Raw genomic sequence first — 21,786 nt, 5'->3', positions numbered from 1 at the left:
GACCATTGTACAATGAAAAATGTTTCAAGAATAAATGAGCATTATTACTCATTTTTTTAAAAGCAACCTAATGATGAACATCAAAGAACCTCCTTAGGGAGATGGCTTCAAATATGGCAAACCAGCCACTGGGCAAAACATCCTTGTTTCTACCACAGACAGATTCTGCCTAAAAACGGGCAAGCAAGGATGCAGGCCTAGTCGACAGCCAAACCCAAGACAGGGTAAGCAAGTCCTCAGTAGTTCCTCCCTCACAAATACATCTGTCAGATATATTGGGCCAGATGGCTGAAGATGATGCTTCAACATTATAGAAAGTTTTGGGTGACTGTTCAGGCAGCAAACTGTCTCTGTTACCTTTTCATTTGGGAAGCTGTTAACCTGCACTCCCCGTATACTCAGGTAATCAATTCTATTCCTTCCCAAGTCTCTGATGGGGTTGAAAACCAGATAATTTGATTTTGCAATTAAGCTTAGTTGTTTAGGGGTTAAGGTATTGTTAGGTCTAGGTAGATGTTTTAAGTTGATAATGATGAGATATGATAGATATTGATTTACAATCAGAATTAGACTCACCAAGATAGAAAAGACGTTTTCTTTAAGGCTGCAAAATACAAATAGCCAAAACACTATGAATGTAACATATATATAATTCCTGATTGTTTCATGGCTCTTCTTGCTGAAGGTAGTTTATTGTATATATGTGCAATAATATAAATGCATATTAAAAATATTTAATTAAAAAAGTATCATAGAAAAGCAACCAAAACAAAAACCGAAACAAACAACAACAAAAAACAACAGAACAGATTAGCCTTAATCCCGCCTCTGAGGAGGCGGGGCTTGCAGTGATGGGCGTGTCGTGTCAAATCGACCCCACCCTCCGTGGGCGTGGCGAGAGCAGGCAAGCGGCGCTGGCTGGCGCGCCCTGACTGTTTCCTAGGATACGAAACACACACGGAGCTTCACAAGGGAGCGAACAAGGTAAACTGCGGGCGCCGGCGGGTAATCCCGAGCAGGCTGCGGGACCCAGCCCAACCTGAGCTTCGAAGTCGCCCGGCATGTTGCCTCGGCGCCCCGACCAGCCAGGGCCACTCTCCGCCAGGAGGCGGGACCTGGACACCGGTACGGGCTGGCTGGCGGGAGGAGGGTCCTGGGGCGGGCGGAACGGTGGGCCAGGTGGCGAGAAGATGTGGGCAGGGGCCTGACTCCCCAGGCTCCCTGAGGTCCCCAGGGCTCCGAGGGCTCCCGGGGGCGCCGAGGCTCCCCAGGGCCTCCCGGCCTCCCCCAGAGTTTCCCAGGCTCCCTAGGGCTCTCCAGGACTTGGCGCTGTCCTCCCTCAACACCTCTGCTGAGGGACAGCTAGCCAGAGCAGGTGTCCTGGGTCCCCTTCACATCCTCGGGGTGGTCGGGTGCATGGAAACTAATTTTAGGAGTGAAGCGCGAGGGACTGGATCGGGTTGGGGGCGGGAGGGAAGCGGAACTGAGTTCGGATCTCATAAAGTGGAAATGGAGGGAGGAGAAAAAGAAGGTCCAACTCCAGCCCTCCTTGGCGCGTTCCAGGTTGCACACAGGTGAACAGAGGGGCGACCTAGTTGTCGTCTCCAAGCACAAGAAACTTCCTTCCTCCAGGGTCAGAATCCCCTGTTCCCAACCCCACGCATGACATGTGCTCCTGGAGAGTTAGCTCCGAAGGATCAGAGTGCACCTTAATTTAGGGCCTTTAATTTAGGCACAGCTTTAGAGCACAGGAAAAGGAATTTATGCCACTGCAATGTCGTCAGTTGTCACTATGTCATTTGTTGTAATGGTAAAGATCAGAAAAACCACTAATGAGTAAAAGTAACAGAAGCTACTTTCAGCCTATGGGCAGTGGGGTAGCGAGACTCTTCCCAGAGGAAGGCCACCTAACCTCTCCACAGAGCTTGTTCTTAGGCCTCTCCCTGCTGCGGCTTCATTAATTAATTTTTACACAATTTGTGAATGCTAGCACACTTCTGACTTTGTGGTTTTACAACGTGAGGCAGAATCTTTTCCAGCCTGCTGTGGTGGCCCAGTCTGTCCTAACACTTAGAAGATGAAGGCAGGGAGACCAAGAACTCAGATCTGTCATGAGCTACTAACCCACCTCAAGGCCAGTCTGGGCTACATAAGGTCCAGTCTGGAGAGGGGTGGAGGACGGAGGGAGGGAGGGAAGAAAGGAGGGAGGGAATCTTCCCACCTCTCCCCATTGCAGTAATCTCTCTTTTGATTTCTGTAAATATGGCAATTCTTAAAATGCTACCTGTTTGTCTACAAAGTTAATGACGGCCTTAGAACCTTTTGAGGGTGTGTTCTTCTCAGACACAGCCAGGCCTTATCTGTTGGGCGACTGTCGGACACAGTTTGTCCTCCATCTGCCCTCCATGCTAATCCTTCTTAATCTTCTTTAAATCCCTTATTAGCTAGTTGAGAATTTACAGTAACTGTGCATTTCATCAGCAACTGTGCAGTTTGATCAAAGCAAATAAGAGAGACTGGATGTTTACTAAGGTCCTATGGTTGAGACTCTAAATGATTGTGCTTTTTAAGGTCAGCACGGAGTATTTGTTTAACCTGCATGAGTGTCAGTGAGTGCTGCGGCTGAACTGTTGACAGTTCCGAGTCCTTAACAATTGTGTTACATTCATAGATTTACAGCAGCCGTGACTGTACGTGAGATTGAGGTCCATGGGTAGTGGTGGTGCTTTTTCTTAGGGGAGATACACTGCTTTTTGAGTAGTGATCAGCTCAGGGTCTCTCACTGTGCTACGACGGGAAAAGGCGGGAAAAGTGGTTGTGGATACATGGTCAGTGAGGAGGTGTGTGGGAATACTGACTTCTACCTTCAGGAAATGCAAAAGTGCTTACCCCACACCACATAAGCATGAGGACCTAAGTTCAGTCTCCAGAATTCATATGGGGAGAAAAAAAGACCCATGCAAAACCCATAAAGACATGGCGACACACACACACTTTTAGCTTCAAAGGCAAGGGCAGATGAACCTTAGTGGTCATGTAGTCTAGGCAAACTGGCAAGCCCCGAACCAGTGAGTGATCCTGTCTCAAAACAACAAGGTGGGCAGCACCCTGAAGGACACCGAAGGGTGATCTGTGGCCTACACACACACCACCAATGTTGCCTTCTATTGAGTCATTGCCTCTGTATCTTCAGAGAGTAGAAGGAACAGGAAATACCTTCCAACCCGGAAGAGCTGTTTTACAGTTAATGTGGCTCAGGAGAAGCCTTTGTTAGGAAGCGTAGGACCCAAGCCTGCTGTACCCACAGAGGGAAGTAAGTTATAGATTCTCAGATGCTCATGGATCTGACCTTTTAAATATCCAATCGTATAATCTTCACTTCATCCAGACACCACAGGGCTTGGCTATGATCCCCGTTGACTGGTCCTTAAATATAAGTATAGCCTTTTCTATTAGTGGCCTCGAAGGAGAATTTTTGTTCCCACTATTTATTCAGAGGTTGGTAAGTTTGGCCTAAAAGATGAAGTTTCTAGAGTAGCCTTGTCAAAAATGGTCCAGCTTCCAGAGCAATGCAGACAGTCATCACTGACTGTGAGTACTGGGCACAGGTGTGCAGGGTGGCCCTCCACTTCAAGGTGGTGAGGATGGTGGCTGATGTCTCAATTGTGGGAGGGTGAGGACCGGTCAGCTCATCTTCCAGGCTGTGAAGTGGACACAAGGTTTTGCTGCTTCTTCAGGCACCTTCTCGCCTTCTGCTTCTCCCTCCTGGATACCGCTCCTAAGCCAACGCTCTCCCCTGCATCTTTGCTCACCGGTATCCCCTTTTCTAGTGACTTCTAAAGCAGTGAGTCCCTTCTCAGGACCACCTCCATGACCCTTTCCTCTGGTCCTCTCCGTGCTTTGTGCCCCATCAACTGTTATCAGGACAATAACAGAGTTAAAGGATGCAGTCATCACACCATTTTATCTGTGCGTGCAGTGTGCATGCAGAGGCCAGAGAAGAGAAGGCCAGGTGCCCTGCTTTCTTGCTCTCAACATCAGACAGGGTCTCTCTCGACTGAATCTGGACTAGGCTGGCAGCAGGCATGCACCAGGAGTCCCTCCTGTCTCTGCTTCTTTGCCATGGGGTGACAGACACATGACCACACCCAGGTTTCTTGGTGGGTGCTGGGTGTCCAGACTCAGGTTCCCGTGTTTTCCTTACTCGTCAAGCCGTTTCTATAGTCCCCACACCAGGATACCTCAGAATTCCATTTCAAAACTTATTTTTAAGGTTTGCATATTTTACCTTATGCATATGAGTGATTGCTAGCATGCATGTCTGTGTGTTGAATGCATCCTGTAACTCAAGTTGTAAGCTGATATGTGGGTACTGGGAATCAAACCTAAGTCCTCTGCAAGATCAAGTGCTTTTGACCACTGAGCCGTCTCTCCAGCTCAGAATTACAGTATTCATGTAGGCTTTTTCTGCTTTACCCTTCTAGGTCCTAGTGTCTCAAACTTTCTTTTTCTTTACTGCTTCAAGGACCTTTTTAGTATCTTTCCAGAAATCAGGATGATCCAGGTACAGTCCCAAGTTTCAGGGTAGATAGTGGCTGCTACCACATGCCCCTGTCTACTGACAGCCCAGGCCCCTGTCCACTGATAGTCACAGGCCCCTGTCCACTCACAGCCCAGGCCCCTGTCCACTCACAGTCACAGGCCCCTGTCCATTCACAGCCACAGACCCCTGTCCACTCACAGCCACGGGCCCCTGTACATTGCCAGCCACAGGACCCTGTTGACCGACAGCCAGCCTGAGGCCCACTGCTGTATGTTGATATTTCAAGGAGAAGAATTGGGCTAGGAGCCTTATGGTTGAGCTATGGTACGGAGGCGGTGTAGTCTTGGAACAAAGTAGATGGTTTACTTATGAAGTACGGCAACCGTATAGCCAAAGAGTAGAGATTTTAAGTTGGATATCACCTCAGAAACGAAAGATTTTCAAGCCTAACTTGAGTATCAGACTGACTCCATCCTAGATTCTCTGGTTGATCATAAGCTGTTCGTTTAATTCCCTGTGTGTTTGCTTTACATTCTTACTAACAAGAGGAATGCTGCCTAAATAAATGCTCTCTGCTGTTACTTAGCCATAAAAGATCAATAAACCTCTCTCTAAGAACTGATTTCCTCAAAAGACCGCACAGGGGTAGCTGGGAAGACAGGGTAGCAATCTGAAGTGCTGAGATCAACGGCAAAAGTAACTGGTATGGAAACAAATGCACGTTAGCCTGTGGGGTGCTAAACCAGATCACATGGCACCAAACAGCACAGGCATCCCCCAAAACACCCTCCAGAGTTGTGTTTGCTCCTGCAGCAGAAGGGAAATTGAGAAAAATACATTTCAGTTAAGAGCCATTGGGCTGCAGAGATGGCTCTGCAGTTAAGAGCACTGGCTGCTCTTCCAGAGGTCCTGAGTTCAAATCCTAGTATCTATATGGCGGTCCACAGCGTCTATAACTGTACCCACAGGATCTGATGCCTTCTTCTGGTGTGCAGATGTACATGCAGACAAAACACTCATATGCATAAGATATACAAATAAATCTTTTAAAATCTACACTTTAAATGTAGATCCTACAGTAATTTTTTTCTACATTGATACCTTAATATCTTGATTGGTGTCTGTGTATAGCATAAAGACCAGTTAGGAAAAAATCTCATTTTTTTTCAGGCAAACCTAAAGCCACTTGCTGGCATTCCTTAAGACCCTCTACCTAGGCCTAAGCTGAGGAAGATGAAGGAACCCTAATGGGGTCTTACAAATGCAAAGTCCTACCATGGAGTTACACAGCCTGTTTCCGTGTTTTTGGAGGAAATGCTCCTTAGCTGAGGGGAACCATGTCCATGGACACTCCCCGAGATCTAAAAGCCTCACAGATACATTCCTGAAGACAAGGAGCCGAGCTGTGTGGCTTTGCTGGGGCGTGAGTGTTGCATGAATGCTGAGAAGGCTCCCACAGCCTGTTTGGGGGAGCCTGGGGGACACTGACAGCTTGTAGGGCCTCACTAACTGCATGCCCGAAGCATCTCTTGAGTTTTCCCTCGCGAAGGCGAAAGTAGTACGGAAGGAGGTAAGTGATCCAGGAATGAAGGCCGAACTGTAAGGGACATTTGAAAGCAAGCTGTCCTGTAATGGTGCTACATGGGGGCTAAGCATAAAGTCTCCAGCACAATGAGAAATAGCCAAACGCCAAGAATGATCAAGAGACACGTTTTGAAAAACAGTTCCTTGCAATGCAGAATGAAAGTAGAACAGAGGACACTAGTGAGTGCCCCTGCTGCATAATGTCCAGTTAGTTAGTGTACGGTGCCTCGGTTTGTCCAATTACAGTTATAAAACTAAGACCTACCAGAGTCCAAGAGTCTGCCAGAACCGTCCAAATGCATTCAGGTCTCTGAAGCCCACAGAGCTCTGGAGAAATGGAGATTTAAAAATAAATGTGTGTAAAATCATTTGTAACAGTAGGAGCTGAATGACACAAGGTCCTTCCATTCTTGGTCTGTTTTGCTCTTTATACATTCCACATATTTGTCTACAGGTACACGAAGAAGCTATTTGAAGGCATCAGTGACATATTTTTTTAATATGAAAATGTCTGAAAAACATACTCTTTCAAGAGTTTCACATACGCGTTGATGAACTTTTGTTAGACTTATGTATGTCAGCTCTGCTCTCACTTGACTGCCTAATAAATATAAATTGAGCAACTAATCCAGAAACAGGAAGTCCATCATGTCGCAAAACCTAACATTTTTGTGTTGTGCTGTAACCCCAGAAGTGGAAAATTGTACACCTTACTTCCCGTGACAGGTCACACTCAAGCCCCAAGCTCACTAAGAGGTCCTATAAAGTTACCTTCAGACCACATGGCAAAGGAGCAAGCAAAACATGTGTGGATTCAGGGTTAGGATTGGGTCCCATGCTTAAGTGTCTTCAACATGTATGTATATGTAAATTAATTTTCCAAAGTCCCAAAACATTTAAAACTGAAGTCACTTCTGGTCCTGCGCATTCTTAGGAGAGCACCTGGTCTGGGGCTACACTCTGCCTCTTGGATTGTTTTTTAATATATTTCTATATTTTTGAAATTAAAAAAAAAAGATGATATAAAGCAACTCATCTTCTGAATTTATTTTTTCAAATAATATTTAGAAGTAAATTCCAGTTATTCTAATGAAAAACTCAAGTACAGTCACCACACGTCTGAAAGTGGTTACTTTGTGGACTATTTCAAATTGGCCACTTGACAGCTCTATAGGCACATGACCACTAAATGCAATAAGTGGCATACCCGGGATGCTGTGCTGGGGAGGGGAGGAGGCACTGTTACAGGCCATGATTGAATCAGCAGAGAGCATTCGAATAGGACTCACCGAAGTGTGGTGTCCGGAGCTATAATACATGTACATTAACCTTAGATGCTTCAAAAAAGAGGTCTGTGTGTGTGCATCCAGCGCGTGTGTTTGCAGGGAGCACTGGGACTGTAAAGTGGGGTAAACGACTTGGAACAGGTGAGCCTGTGGCCTTAGTGCTCTGTGAGTTTGGTGCAGACACCTCGTTCAGGGTCTTGTACATGGTTAGTGGGGGGACCTATGGTTCTTCGGTCGGCTTTCCCTGTGCTCTGGGGCAAGGTCCTCAAGCTTTTTGGACTTATCAACTGCCCTGCCTGCATTATAGAGCTCTGGAAAGTTAGCCATGGAAAGCATACGGTCATTTCCAGCAAAGTCCTAATAGTTGGGCTTGGCACTGGACACCTGTAATCCCAGGTCTGGAGGCATAGGCAAGAAGGTTGCCCATACGTTTGAGGCTAGCCTGATCTACATAGTAAGTTTTAGCAATAAAAAGCTGAAATAACTGGGAACTGGTAATGCTGTGCTTACCTGGTCTCCATGTTTCTTGGCTTTGCACTGCTTCCCCAGTCGCTCTGTTCTTGATGTATGCGCACATTTCATGTTTATCATCATTATGATGTGTTTCCCGGAAGGGCAGTGCTTCCACACTACTGTATTCGCCCATCTATTAATTATGTGACCTTTTTATCAGAGGAGTAAAAGGCAATAGTGATCCTGGATTATTTGTTGTCACCATTGCTCTGGTGACAAATGATGCAACCGCCAAGCTCTGTTTCTCTCTCCCATCCCTGACTAGCTGCGCTTCGCCCCACCGCTGTCACTGTTGTTGTTCTGATTATCTTCTTATCCCAGGACCCTGCTGGGACATGTCACATTCCTGACCACATTGCCTCTGTTCATAGTTTGTTGGCCAGAACAAGTCACATAATCAAGTAGGGCCAAGGAGTGGGCATACTCTTCTGCCACATAGAGTGTGGCCAGTAAAGGAAGGACTCTCCGATTCTGTACAGGAAGTGCAGAACTGGACTCTCCTGATGTGTTTATTCTAGTCCCTGGTTAAGGCACAGACCATATTAGTTTCAATGCAGATTAGCAGTCATTTAGAGGAAAACACTTGTCATCCATGAAAGATGTAATGACTTTGAGGGAACTCAGAGCTTCATTTCTGTGACGTGAATACCTGGAAGATAGAAAATCTCAAATAATTAGTTCCTTTCCTTTCCAGAAAGTTTCCTGGGTTGTTTTTTTGTTTTGTTTTTTTTTTTGTTTTTGTTTTTTTTGTTTGTTTGTTTTGTGCAAGGAAGTGAGCAGGGGTTTCTGTTGATGGGGTCTACTTTGGCCCGCTGTGTCAGTGGTTCAGTAGAGCTGGTCTCCTGAGGATGAGCACTGGGGTCGCCCATCCACTGCCAAGCTCATCCTGGTATCACTGATCAGAGAATGTGGGAGCATCAAGACACTACAACAGGATGACATGGGTCATTCATTTACCTTACTCTTGTCATTTTAGCACCAGTCACATGTGTCATTAGGACAGAGTAATTGTGACCTTGAAGAAAAGCAGCAATTTAGCCAAGCTTTTTTGTTTTAGTTGGTTTGTCCTGCTCTCAGTTGCAAGAGAGTATGTGCTATAATAATTACAAAGCTGATCAAAGTCTGAAAATGCATATTCAAGGCTGAGTGTGGAGATCAGTTGTAGTTTTTGCCTAGCACACACAAGGCCCTGGGTTCAATGTCCTGTACCATGAATAGTTTCAGTGTAGTGTAGTGTGTGGGGTGTGTGGGGGGGGGGGGTAATAAAGGGAGGGAGGGAGAGGGAGGGGAAAAGGAGGGAGGCTGAGACCTTGTAGGAATCATTTCTCTCTTTCCACTAATTTGGGTCTTGAGTCCCGAGTCCCAGGGATTGAATTCACGTCATTAGGCTTGGCAGCAATCACCGTACGTACTGTCATATTTTAGGCCCATAATAAATAATTTTAAGTGTATATACTCATAGTCTCGTGGCATTTTAAGGGCTGATTGCTCTTCTTTTAGTTACATGGATTGAGTTCCAGTCCATCAAAAGTTTTCCAAATCATTTTGCAGGCGTTTGGAAGCCAGATGGAAAGTCAAGCCTTAGTCCTCTTTTTTCTTGTTTGTTGGGAGAAGGAGTCTCCCATGTTGGAGACTGTCCTGGAACTTGCTGTATAGTGGAGAATAACCTTGAGCTTCTGATCCTTGTTTCCGTTCCCTGAGTGCTGGTGTTCCGGGCACCGGCCATCAGCTGGTACTGGAAAACCAGCCCAGGGCTCTGTGTGTGCTAGGCATGCACTCTGACATCTGAGCTGCATCTCCAGCCCTAATCCTCAGTCCTCTGCCTCAGACTCAATAAGACAGTGAGATCCAGCTTTCTACCATTTTACAGGTGTGTCTCTTAAATCCAATCAAATGGGATGACATATATTCCCAAATGGATACGTATTCTTGCTCATACATGCACATGCAGATGCTGTTTGTGGTTGGGGTCTTGGTTGGGTATTTCTTGGCTCTTTGCTTTCTATCCAGTGAATTGAATGTAAGGGCTCACACCGATGTGCAAACATAGCAAGATCACTTCGCTGAGAGTGAAGCAAGAGCACAGCTTAGAAAGGGAGCCACCGTCATGGTCAGGGGACAGTGGCCGCGTGAGTGACAGTGCTCAAATTGGTTCGGGCTCAAGAGAAGGAGAAGCTGGTTACCAAGGGGCAGCATTTGTGTGATTCTCAATTTTGACTGGTGGATTGGCTTGTGTATTGTACCTGACCCTCTCCATAGTGGTTCTTCTTTAATCACATGCATAGACATAAGATGGTGAACAGTGGGTTTGCCCTAAAAGTTCACATGAGGACATAGTTTTACCTCACTGCGCACGCACACCACTTCAGGCCACCTCGGCCCTACTAGTCTTGGTGTGAAATATATGCTGGGAATATAGTTAAATAGAAACTTAAATTTGATCCTTACTAGGGGTGGAGAAACCTACACTGTTGTTTAGAATGGGCGTACATGTGTCCTGGCGCAGGTGAGCACTCAGGGGGCTTCTGACTATGCTAGCTGCATTATTTGGAAAGGGATGTGTGTGCATAGTGTGTGCAAGTAAAGAAACTTGGCTGCCGAGTGCATTAGTGCAAGAGGGGTGCGTGTGCACAGCCTGAAGCCAAATAGACCCAGGCTAAACTGTCCCCTATGCTTGCCTGCCTCACATGTCCGCAATGCAATAGGGCTTGTATTTCTTATTTCTTCGTATGAATCCATTCATGATTAGACTTAGACTTTTCTTGGGTTAATGTAAAAGAGAGTGGCATATTATTTAAATTAAGTAAGAAATTTCTTTATCTTACTATTTTCTCTATAGCTTGTTTTACATTTACCTTGACCAGTTTGTACAGTTGTGGCCCACTGAGAATTTTTAAATAAATAATACAATTTAAATTTAGCATGGTAAATTGCATAATTCAAGAATTGCTTCAAAGAATGTATTTTAGAGAACCACAGAAAGCATTAAGTCCACCTTGAACAATCATGGAAGACCGCCCAGTGCAGGGACGGGAGGGTGTCAAGCTGCCTGCGAGTCTGTTGTGTGTGGACTTCCTTCCACACTGCACAAATGACCCGTATGGCCTTTATATCAGCTCTAATTTTTCTGCATCTAGGGTCGTGGTAAGTGCATTGCAGGGACTCTGTAATGAAAACACTTTTGGTTTGGTTTTTCACAGGGTGTCCATAAGAATGGATGCAGTGTCTCTTTGCCAGATTCCTTATTGCTGTATCTTCTGAGCCTGAGCGATCTGGAGGAAGAACCATATTTAACAATGACGACCCTGTCAGCAGTGTAGCAGCGAGAAGGAAAAGGACCACAAAGAAATAAGTAGGAAGATATCTCCATCAACAGCCCCTGCGGCATTCCCTTTTCCCAAGATGAACCGATACACAACCATGAGACAGTTGGGGGACGGCACGTACGGGAGTGTGCTCATGGGCAAGAGCAATGAATCTGGGGAGCTGGTGGCAATCAAGAGGTGTGTGCGCCGCACTGTGGCGTTTGTGTAACTCTGGGGCGTTTGTGTTTTCCTTTGCTTGCTTGAGAACCCGCAGCACCAGGGAGAGAGGGTCAGTCCAGACCACAAGGTGGTTGGACTGATGAGGGACACTGTTCTAGAAAAAAATAAAGTTACCAAAAGGGAATATATTTACATGAAGGGAAAGTCTGAATTACATTAATAAACCAATAAGGTGGAGCTCCGCATGTTTCTCAAGGTTAGACCTGGGGAGCAGACTAGACCTTACTGTTTCTTTAAAACAATTGGCTTCAAAGTAATGCTGGACTTGTCAAGTTGAATTCTGAAAGGGACATGCTATTTTCCTGAGTAGAAGTGGAATCAACTCTTATGTCCTGTTTGATTTATTATATGTATTGCTGCATAACAAAACCTGCTGAAGTTTGATAGTTTGAGATGAGGTTAAGATTTCCTAGTCCACACTACCTGGAGCATCAGGGATTAACGGGTGGGTGCTGAGTGGTTCTGCCTTGGAGTTTCGTGCGGAAGCTCAGAAGTGAATCACAACCGTCGTTGTCAAAAGTTTGGCTGGGGCTGGAGGATTGTCTCTCAGTGTGGTTCACTTGTTCAGTCTGAGACGGCTGCCGGGCAGCCTGTGGGTTAAACAGCCATTTATTTCTGAAGACAGTAAATCTGAGTTCAGGGTCTCAGCAGAGCTGACCTCTGATGCTTCTCTCTGTTGCCTACAGCGGGTTGTTTCTGTCTATATGCTCTTCCTTCTGTGTGGGCCATGCTTGTCTCTGTGTGTGTGTGTGTGTGTGTGTGTGTGTGTGTGTGTGTGTGTGTGTGTGTCTGTGTGTGTGTGTCTCTGTGTCTATATGCTCTTCCCTTGGATGTGTGTCGTCTTCTTCTGTCTCTCTGTGTCTCTCTGTGTCTGTGTCTGTCTCTCATGTGTGATGCTCCTCCTCTTTGTATGTGTCATGTTCTTCTCTATCTGTCTCTCTCTCTGTGTATCTGTCTCTCTGTGTATCTGTCTCTCTGTGCCTCTGTCTCTCTCTGTGTCTGTCTGTCTGTCTCTGTGTCTGTCTGTCTGTCTGTCTGTCTGTCTGTCTGTCTGTCTCTCTCTCTCTCTCTCTCTCTCTCTCTCTCTCTCTCTCTCTCGTGTGGATGCTCTTCCTCTTTGTAAGTGTCATGTCCTTCTCTCAGACATGGATGTCCAGGTTAGGTCCTCTCTTGAAGATCCCACTGCATGTTACATGCTAGGCATGAATTGTGAGTTCAAAGCTAGGCTGGGCTACATAGGAAAACCCTGTGTCAAAAACAGTAACAACAGCAAATAACTCAAACAAATAAAACTAAAGCCATAGTTCTAATACAGTCACAATTTGAGGGATTAGGACTTCTGCGTGGGAATTTGGGAATGAGGAAACAATGCATCCCATAATGAGCTATGTATTTCCATTCCACAAAATTCCGCACACTTGGAGGCTTCGATAACCATTCATTCACTCACTCGTTCATTCTTTTGTTCCCTGTTAGTCTTGAACTCACTATGCAGAACTTGAATTCATTTTCTTGCTTCTACCTCCCACCGGGCACGCTACAGGAGTGTGCCTCCACACCCAGCTTCAAATGACAAGTGTGTTTTCATAAAGTTCTGGATCCTAAAATTCCCCACACCTAAGGCATTGGCAGAGGTGCAGCCCTCTACAGGCTGTAAGGAAGGGATCTGCTCTGGCCTCTCTGCCGGGCTTGCCGACCACTATCTTTTCTCTCTGCATGTCTCAGTCCAGTCCTCCCTCCTGCATGTTGTAAGGATGCCAGTCATATTAGGGCCAGCCTACGACCTCACTTTAACTTGACTTCCGGAAATATTGCTGCACAGATATAAAAATCCTGAGCGTAGGACTTTTTAACACATGAATGCTGACATGGGCACAGCCTGACTCAAAACGGGGAGTCTCCGCCAGTGCTGACTGTGGACAACAGTCCGCATTCCTCTCTACCTGGGCCTCTTCAAAGGGTGACCCAAGCATGCTCATGACATTGCAGCTGGCTTTCCCCAGGTTAGATCCGGAGACAGACTCCACTAAAGAATGAAAATCTAAGGATAAATGCACTAAGGTACTTTTAAATGTCCTGATCTGAAACATTACATATACAATGGCATTGTTTTATAATATATCTCAACTGGCCACTGTTACCAAAAAGTGCATAATGTCTCATAAATGTCAGCCTAGGGAAATTTTGTGCCTGTTCCACATTTTCAAAATTTATTTTTAAATTTTATTTTATTTTTGGTTTTTCAAGACAGGGTCTCTCTGTGTAGCCTTGGCTGTCCTGGACTTGCTTTGTAGATCAGGCTGGCCTTGAACTCACAGCGATCTACCTGCCTTTGCCTCCCAGATGCTGGGATTACAGACATGTGCCATGGCACCTGGCTTTGGCATTTTTTAAAAGTCCTACTTAGCAAACGGGAATGAAAAGAAACTCCCCTTACCTAACGAAACTTGTGTAACTTACCATGATAATGGAAAACGGCAGAAGCAGGGCCAGGAAAGTCGCCTTTCATGCCAAATACCCACTGCCATTCTTCCTGATCTGCGTTTCGCCAGAGCTCCCAACGGCTCAGTGAGACAGAACAGAAGAAACAGCTGGGAGGGTCAGAGAAAACAACAGGAAACTGTCTGCACCCACACATGCATGTGGACAGTTGTTCCTGGGAGAAACGTGTTAGCGTGCACAGACAGACGCATTCACACAATCTCTTCATGATCATGGCCTTTGGAGCTGTGGGCTGAAGATGAGCAAGGGGGACTGGGTGTTGTGCTATCACAGAAGGTTATCATATTTTTGTTTTAATGGGACACGTTGATTATTCCTTTTAGGGAGGAAAAAACCCCAGTGACTGGTTTCACATGAGAGACTAAGTAAAGGCTTAGAAACACGAGATGGCACATACTGGAAGGAGTCAGATACACTGAGGGAGGAGAAGGAACCGTAAGACAAAACTTAGAAATGCGGCTTGGCAAATAACATACTAAAAGCTTAAGCAAAGTAACTTACCTAGGGACTTATTTTTCTCACATAGTGAAAGTCTCTGTTGCATCTGCTGGGGACGTAGCTCCGTTGGTAGAATGCTTGCCCAGCACACCCAAGGCCCTGGGTTCCATCTCTAATATACAAAGTGGGTGTGGCGGCACACATCTATAATCTGAGCACTTAGGAGGTGGAGGTAGAAGGATCAGAAATTCCAGGTCATCCTCAGCTACATAGTATACAGGCCGCTATGCACACACACACACACACACACCTGCTCACAAACACAAGAAAAATTCATGTAACACAGTTAATTGTTGCACTCTTACTATGTAGTTACTATGTGTGTTCATGACAAAATGAAAACAAGACAGACACATTTTACAAATCTCAGGTCACAACATAAGGGGCGGGGACGGGGGACGATGGGGTTGGTGATGAAAGGTTGGTCACCGGAGCAGGGGCTAATGCCAGCAGACTGTCATAGGAGGCTCACCATGGAGCAGCGGTTCTCAGGCTTCCTAACGTTGCAACCCTTTAACACAGTTCCTCATGTTGTGGTGACCCCCCAACCACCAAATTATTTTTTCTTGCTACTTTAGAACTGTAATCTTGCTACTATTATGAATAGTAATGTAAACATCTGATATGCAGATGGTCTTAGGCAGCCCCTGTGAAAGGGGCATTCCATACCCAAAGAGGTTGTGGCCCACAGGTTGAGAGCCATGCCATAGAGCATGAGCTTCATGAGTTATTAGTGCTGTTATTATTTTTAGGTGCTCAACCAGCAAGGCCCTTTCTAGGGAATCTGAGAGCTGAGTAGTTGAGAGCAATGAGAGGAAGTGGGGCAGAGGAGGGGAAGGAGCCTAAAGTCATGAATCCCCTGGAAGGACTTGTGGACCTTTAGAATGGGCCAGGAAGAAGGGCAGAGCAATCTACTGTCAGGAGGGTGTCCCCTTAGGGAAGTGTGGTTGATGGGTAGTGACTGCTGAAAAGAAGAGTGAAGATGGTACAATTCAGCTAAGTTATAGTATCTACTGAATTATAAAAATTACCTTGAGTATGTTTTTACCTGAGATATAAAGATCAGATAATATATATATATATATATATATATATATATATATATATATATATATATATATATATATTACATTTATTATTATTGCATACCACTCTGTGCAGGTGGATGTCAGTGGGCAGCTTGCAGGAGTCAATTCTTTGCTCCTACTACATGGGTCCAAAGGACTCTTAATTCAAGTCACAAGGCTTGGCAGCAATTTCCCCACCGTGCCATCTCACCAGTCCCAAGATAAAATACTTGGAAAATTCTGAGATTGATTTTTAAAGAATCGGCATCTCATATGTGTACTTTGGAATGAGCATAATCATTTTATTAAACTAGTTTTTGTATATGGCTTTATTTGAATTGATTTTTTTACTTTAAAGCCATTATGGTAGATTTATCTTTTGGAAAGCAACAACTTTCTAGAAACCCATCACACTGTAAAGTACCTTTGGTAGGTTTTGAATTTCATCAAGCTATTTCATAAGCTTCCTTATAGGGCCTGAATGACTCTGAATGAATTTCTGGTTCCATAAAGATACTGTTAAAATAATAACGGTGACACCCTTCATGTCTCATGATGGGTCAAAAATAATTCGTAAAAATAAGAATACCGAAGTTTTCATTAAACTCTGTAGTACAGACTTTAATGAGAAGGCATTCGAGCCACAGAGAGGCCATCCAAGGCCGTATGTCTATGAGCAGCCAAGCAAGGATTTGTACCTAGGCCGTGCAGTTCCACAGCCCACATGTTGACCTCCCTCTAGCCGTCACTTCCTCGCCTGATTTCGCACATGTGCACTATAACCTTATGAGGCCCTGCATTATAGGAATTAGCCCACTTAAATCAAGTACCTCTGAGCTTCCCGGTGACCTATAAATCATCAATAGGAGATTGTGTCAAAATACTCAGCAACGGCAGCTAAAGGAGGACAGGCTTATCTTTGCCTCGTGGCTGTAAAAAGGAAGAAAGCATGGTGGCAGGCTGGTCATATTGCCTCAGCAGTTATGAAGCAGAGCGAGATGAATCCAATCACTTTTCCCAGGATCCCAGCCTGTAGGTTGCGATCACCCACATTCAAGATGCTTCTCCCCCTCTTCAATTAAACCCTTCAAGAAACACATCCATACACCCACACAAGGAACACTGTCTCCTTGGCAATTCTAAACCCAGTCAAGTTGACAATGAAGACGAGCCATCCCAGAGTCAGACTACTACATACTGGCACGGGTATAGTTGGGTGGTTTGGTTGGAGGGAGGGTTGTTTTGTTTTGAGACAAGGGCTTACTATGTAGCCCTGGCTGTCTGGAACTCACTATGTAGACCCGGCTGGCCTCAAACTCAGAGATCTGCCTGCCTCTGCCTCCACCCAACCCCCGCCTCTGCTTCCGCCCTGCCTCTGCTTCCGCCCCCCCCCCCCCCCGCCCCCGTCTCTGCCCCCTCCACCCCCCCCCCCCCGCCCGCCTCTACCTCTGCGTGCTGGTGTATACTTCCATGCCTAGCACATAGTTGTTCTTGTCTCCTGTTCCTTTTGGTGACAAAAAAAAATCCATTCACATAAAAACATAACCTATTTGTTGTATATGTAGTAGAATGACTTTAGTGTGCTAAACAGCCCTGCGGTCTCTAATTGGGAGAGGGTAAGTAAAGAGCAAGTGAGAAAAAGGTGCTGACGTCAGCTCCCAACCCCAACCCCACAAGGAAGAAAAAAAAAGAAAATGGAAAGAATTCTCTTTTCAAGTTTGAGTACCTTGTGGTTTTGTTTTGTTTTTGTTTCTTTTCCTGGTTTAAATTATCTTATGGCCTCTTACCCAAAGCTGAAGCAATAATGTAAAAGTTGTCAGGTCAACTCTTTCACTGAATTTGCTACCAGACTTTGCCATTCTCACCCTACCCCACCTCTGAAGTATATAGTGTTTGTGTTTATCTTTTGAGTTGCAGAAAGGAAGGAAACATGCAAGGGGGAAAAATCAGTTTAAAAGAAAAATCACAAACTGACTTAAACAAGGTTAAGAACTTTCTCAGAAAGGAAAGTTCCAGGGCCACATGCCTGTGCTGAAGCACAGCGGCGGGCCAGACATGGCACCAGGAGGTGGTGCAGGAAGGAGGGGATTTCCTTCTGGGGAGGAAGAGTGCTGCCCAAAGAGAAGCCATAATCAAGAACACCAGAAGTGACGACATTTCGTTTCTTGGAACCTTCAGTTCTGAGCACTAATTGTCCCCTCGTTTGTTTCAGGATGAAGAGAAAGTTCTATTCTTGGGATGAGTGTATGAACTTGCGAGAAGTTAAGGTAAAGAGGTCAAGCCCCAGCATACACCATATCGGAGGAAGCAGTGAAGACTGTCCTCAACCTCCCCAATGCTGCGACCCTTTAATGCAGCTCCTCACGTTGTTGTGACCCCCCAACCATAAAATTTACCTCTTTGCTACTTCATAACTGTAATTTTGCTACTGCTAGGAATCATAACGTAAATATCTGATCTGCAACTCCCCCAAAGGGGTCGTGACCCATAGGTTGAGAACCGCTGTTTTAGACTCTTCCAAATGCATCCAAAACATAACTGTATCCACCCCTTTCCTTTACACTCTTGTAGTCCTTCCCACTGCTCCTCGCTACCATTTTAGTGGGAAACACAAAACCACCAGGCCTTCCGCTATTTAAAGATGACTTTGAAAGTCACATGCTTTAAGGAAACGCAACCTTTTAAAGCAGGGCACCCCGTTTTCTTGCGTTTTATGCTCTGTGACGGGGGAGAGTGTTTGGATACTGTGCCTGGTTTCTGATGCGGGCAAGTCAGAAAGCGAGGGTAGAGCCGCTTTAGAAGATGAAGAGGGAAAGTGGCAGCTAAAATTCGAGGCAGCCATTGTTGACTTGGTCGCCCTTTTCACTCAGTACTCCTTGCGTAAGTCATTTAATGTTTGCCTTAAATTAGTGTAGCTATTAACTTGTGATTTATTAATGACTCTAAAACAAATGGACAATTGCCTGCGGTAACTAAGCAGCCCGAGTAAGGCCCCACGACTGCTACAAATCAGCTTGAAGAACTGTGTTGCTGCCCTGTTTTACAGTCCCTGAAGAAACTCAATCATGCCAATGTGATTAAGCTAAAAGAAGTTATAAGAGAAAATGACCATCTTTATTTTATATTTGAATATATGAAAGAAAACCTCTATCAGCTAATGAAAGACAGGTATGTCTTCGTTTTTTGGGACCCATATTCCCCTGTCATTTTGTCCCATGAGTTCCTTGGATCCTTTCAGTCCATCATACTTAATGGCATGATGATGATTTATAACTCAGAGGCAGATTTAAATGAATCAATACTGTTATGTCACCAAAGGGTAGCATGTGGCATTGAAGAACCAGGTACGGCATAGCTACCACTCCACTTGGCCCACTGCGATTCCTTAGCAGCCAACATAAAGACATCACAGAGCCTTCCAACCACCCGTCCCCTTTTGAATGAGGGAATCTGTAGTCTTATGCTCAGGAGTAAAGCTGGCTGCAGGCAAAAATGAGGACTTGCCTTCATTGTCCTTTCAAGCATCCTGTGAATGAGTTGTAAATAAATGATGAAAGGAATAAAGTAACTTTCAAGAAAAGAGGAGAGAGGAGCTGGGGAAACAGCTCAGCTGGGCAAGCATGAGCTCTGAGTTCTGATCCAGGGGACCACCCAGAACAGCCAGGAGGATGGCTGTCAGCCCAGCATGGGGGAGCGAGGCACCCAACACTGACCTCTGACCTCTACAAGTAAATGCACACCTGCATACACCCACCCTGCCCCCCAACAAGGGATCTGATGAAGCCATTCAGGAGAGATATAAGAGAGATAGCACTTAATGTTACCAGCCAGAAGGGAATTCTCACTTTAGTATTCAGTTATTGGTCATTTTAGTTGGTGACCTGACAAATTTATTCTTGCACCCTTAATTTAATCTTCATTGAGGCCTTACCACCGACTTTGTGTAAATACCACATCTAAGGTAGTAGCCACTGGTCTCATGTGACTTCCAAGCCCTTAAAGTGATTACATTGAACTGTACTATAATGCAAAATAAATTATACATCAAGTTTTGAAAACTTAGTATATACTAGCCAGGCACGGTAGAGTTACACGTGTAATCCCAGCCCTGGGGACATGGAGGAAGGAGGGCCAGAAGACAGAGCCATCTTCAGCTATGTAGCATCTTTAAGGCTAGCCTGGGCTACATAAGACCATCTCTCATGATACTAAGAATAACGGTGATGGCAACGCAGCTTTGTGTTGACCACTGTTGAAATAACCTCACCTTTTAAACTAAGTGGAAAGGTAGAGATGGAAGAAAGACCAATAAATGGATGCTAAGAAGTGAAAAGTTCTGCAGTTTCTATGGTGTAATAATAGATGGCTGTAGGTAAGAATTATAAATTGTATAGTTTGAAATGTAGAAGAAAGGATTTTTGAACTTTTTACCATAACAAAATGATAAGTGTGAAACATAAATATTTATCCCTATTTCAACATTATGTAGCATATACATACATGGAAATATCACATTATATACATATTTTTATATATTATACAATTTATGCATTTTTGGTAGTCAAAATCAAATTTTAAGTTTCATGTTTCATGTTTTGTTTGCTTTTTGTTAAATGTAACTGCTAAAAAAAAATTAAACGTGGCTCTCATGTGTAGCTCTTAACTGCGTTTTTGTTGGATGGTACCAATATGCAGTAGTAAACTGAAGCATGGTAAGATGTAGTGATACAAGCTTGTGATCCCAACACTGGGGAGGTTGAGAAAGGGGATAGTAAGTTCAAAGCCAGCCTAAGCTTTACAGCAAGACCCTATCTCTAATCAACAAGGACTCAAAACGTGCAGGTCCTAACTCTCAGAGCCTTCATACTTGTCTATTGACACTGGTAGTTTTCCCACGGTATTTGGCTCTTATTTGGGCTATTTAGATTTTAATTCTTGAATATCTGTATAAGACATATGCTGTTGGATTTGAGGTTTTCTGAAACATTGCAACAAAAATCACTATATTCACATTTTAAGTGAAATTTAGCATTACAGTTGTATTCGTAGAGGCTACAAGGCAACAGGAGTATCAGCCTTGTTCATTTTTGGGTGGTTAACAGACCATTCATTTCTTCCAGAAACAAGCTGTTCCCCGAGTCAGTCATCAGAAATATTATGTATCAAATCCTGCAGGGGCTGGCATTCATCCATAAACACGGTACGCTTCTTCATATTCTCACTTCCCTGTTTCCATGGAGAACTATCAAGGCCACACATAGGAATAACCTGCCTTCTCCTAAGTTATGCCTGACTTTGTCATCTAAACATTATATTTTAATTGTACATAGATGTCTATTATCTATAGAAGATATTTTAGAAGTCTGATAATCAGAGCCTCTCACCTCTCCTCCAAACTCATAGAAACTTAAAAAAAAGAAAGTCTCTCTTGTGAGGGTGTTGGCAGGCTATGGAAAGAATTCTCTTTTTAGACATAAGTCAAAAGTAACCAGTTTCATTTGATACTCAGTACAGAGAAACCCTGGGTGGTGCGGTAGTTTTGTGTTGTGATTCCAGATTGTGGCTAATTTTGTTTTTCAGCATGGTCTGTTCTGTTTGGACAGAATGGAGCTGTGATTTTTTTTTTCTTCGTGTGGGGGGATGCTTTTTAGACCAGGCTTGCCCTGAGGACTTGCTCCCTTTCTGTTCTCTCAATGACAGTCTTCCCTCTAAACTTACTACGGAAAAGATTAGAAGCCTTTGATCAAACATGGCTACTTGCCTGGTGTGGTGGCGCACACCTTTAATCCCAGCACTGGGGAAGTAGGCCTGACAGATTGCTGTGAGTTCGAGGCCAGCTTGGTCTATAAAACCAAGGCTACACAGAAAAAGAACCTGTCTCAAAATAAAACAAAACAAAAAAGACAAAAAACATGGCTACTCACAGGGACTTAAGTAATGTGTAGTGCCTGTGTGTAGTGTTTTATAGTTGTCCTTAGCATTAACATTTAGTTACTTCTATTCTCTGAGTGGGATTGAAGGTGGAATCTCTTATTCATTTAATTTAACTTATGTGATTTTGTATGTCCATTAAACTAAGATAATTATTAGCTCAGACATTTAATACATTTGCTATTATTGAGTGTCTGTTTAGAATCACCGAACATTTGGGTGTGTAGTCAAAAAGGTTTATAGGTTTGTGTCATGGTATTGCTGCACTTGGAAGCTAAGTAGGCAATATTGACAGAGAGCCAGCTCTCAAACCTCCA

At 44.5% G+C, this 21,786-nt stretch overlaps 1 protein-coding gene across 1 annotated transcript in view; it reads left to right on the top strand.

Annotated features, from left to right (window-relative positions):
* Positions 1–948: 948 nt before the first annotated feature.
* The window catches only part of Mak (male germ cell associated kinase), a 46,294-nt gene continuing 25,456 nt past the window's right edge, over positions 949–21,786 (top strand). Inside the window, exons 1-5 of the mRNA XM_051170385.1 lie at positions 949–1,125; positions 11,127–11,429; positions 17,751–17,805; positions 18,585–18,706; positions 20,659–20,738. Of these exons, the coding sequence (XP_051026342.1) occupies positions 11,329–11,429; positions 17,751–17,805; positions 18,585–18,706; positions 20,659–20,738 (358 nt within the window). The 5' untranslated portion in view covers positions 949–1,125; positions 11,127–11,328. The remainder of the gene's footprint in view (positions 1,126–11,126; positions 11,430–17,750; positions 17,806–18,584; positions 18,707–20,658; positions 20,739–21,786) is intronic.

Source organism: Acomys russatus, chromosome 3, assembly GCF_903995435.1.
Source record: "Acomys russatus chromosome 3, mAcoRus1.1, whole genome shotgun sequence".
NCBI classification, from domain to species: domain Eukaryota; kingdom Metazoa; phylum Chordata; class Mammalia; order Rodentia; family Muridae; genus Acomys; species Acomys russatus.
The sequence above is the reverse complement of the archived record's forward strand: the minus strand, read 5'-3'. Positions and strand labels throughout refer to the sequence as shown.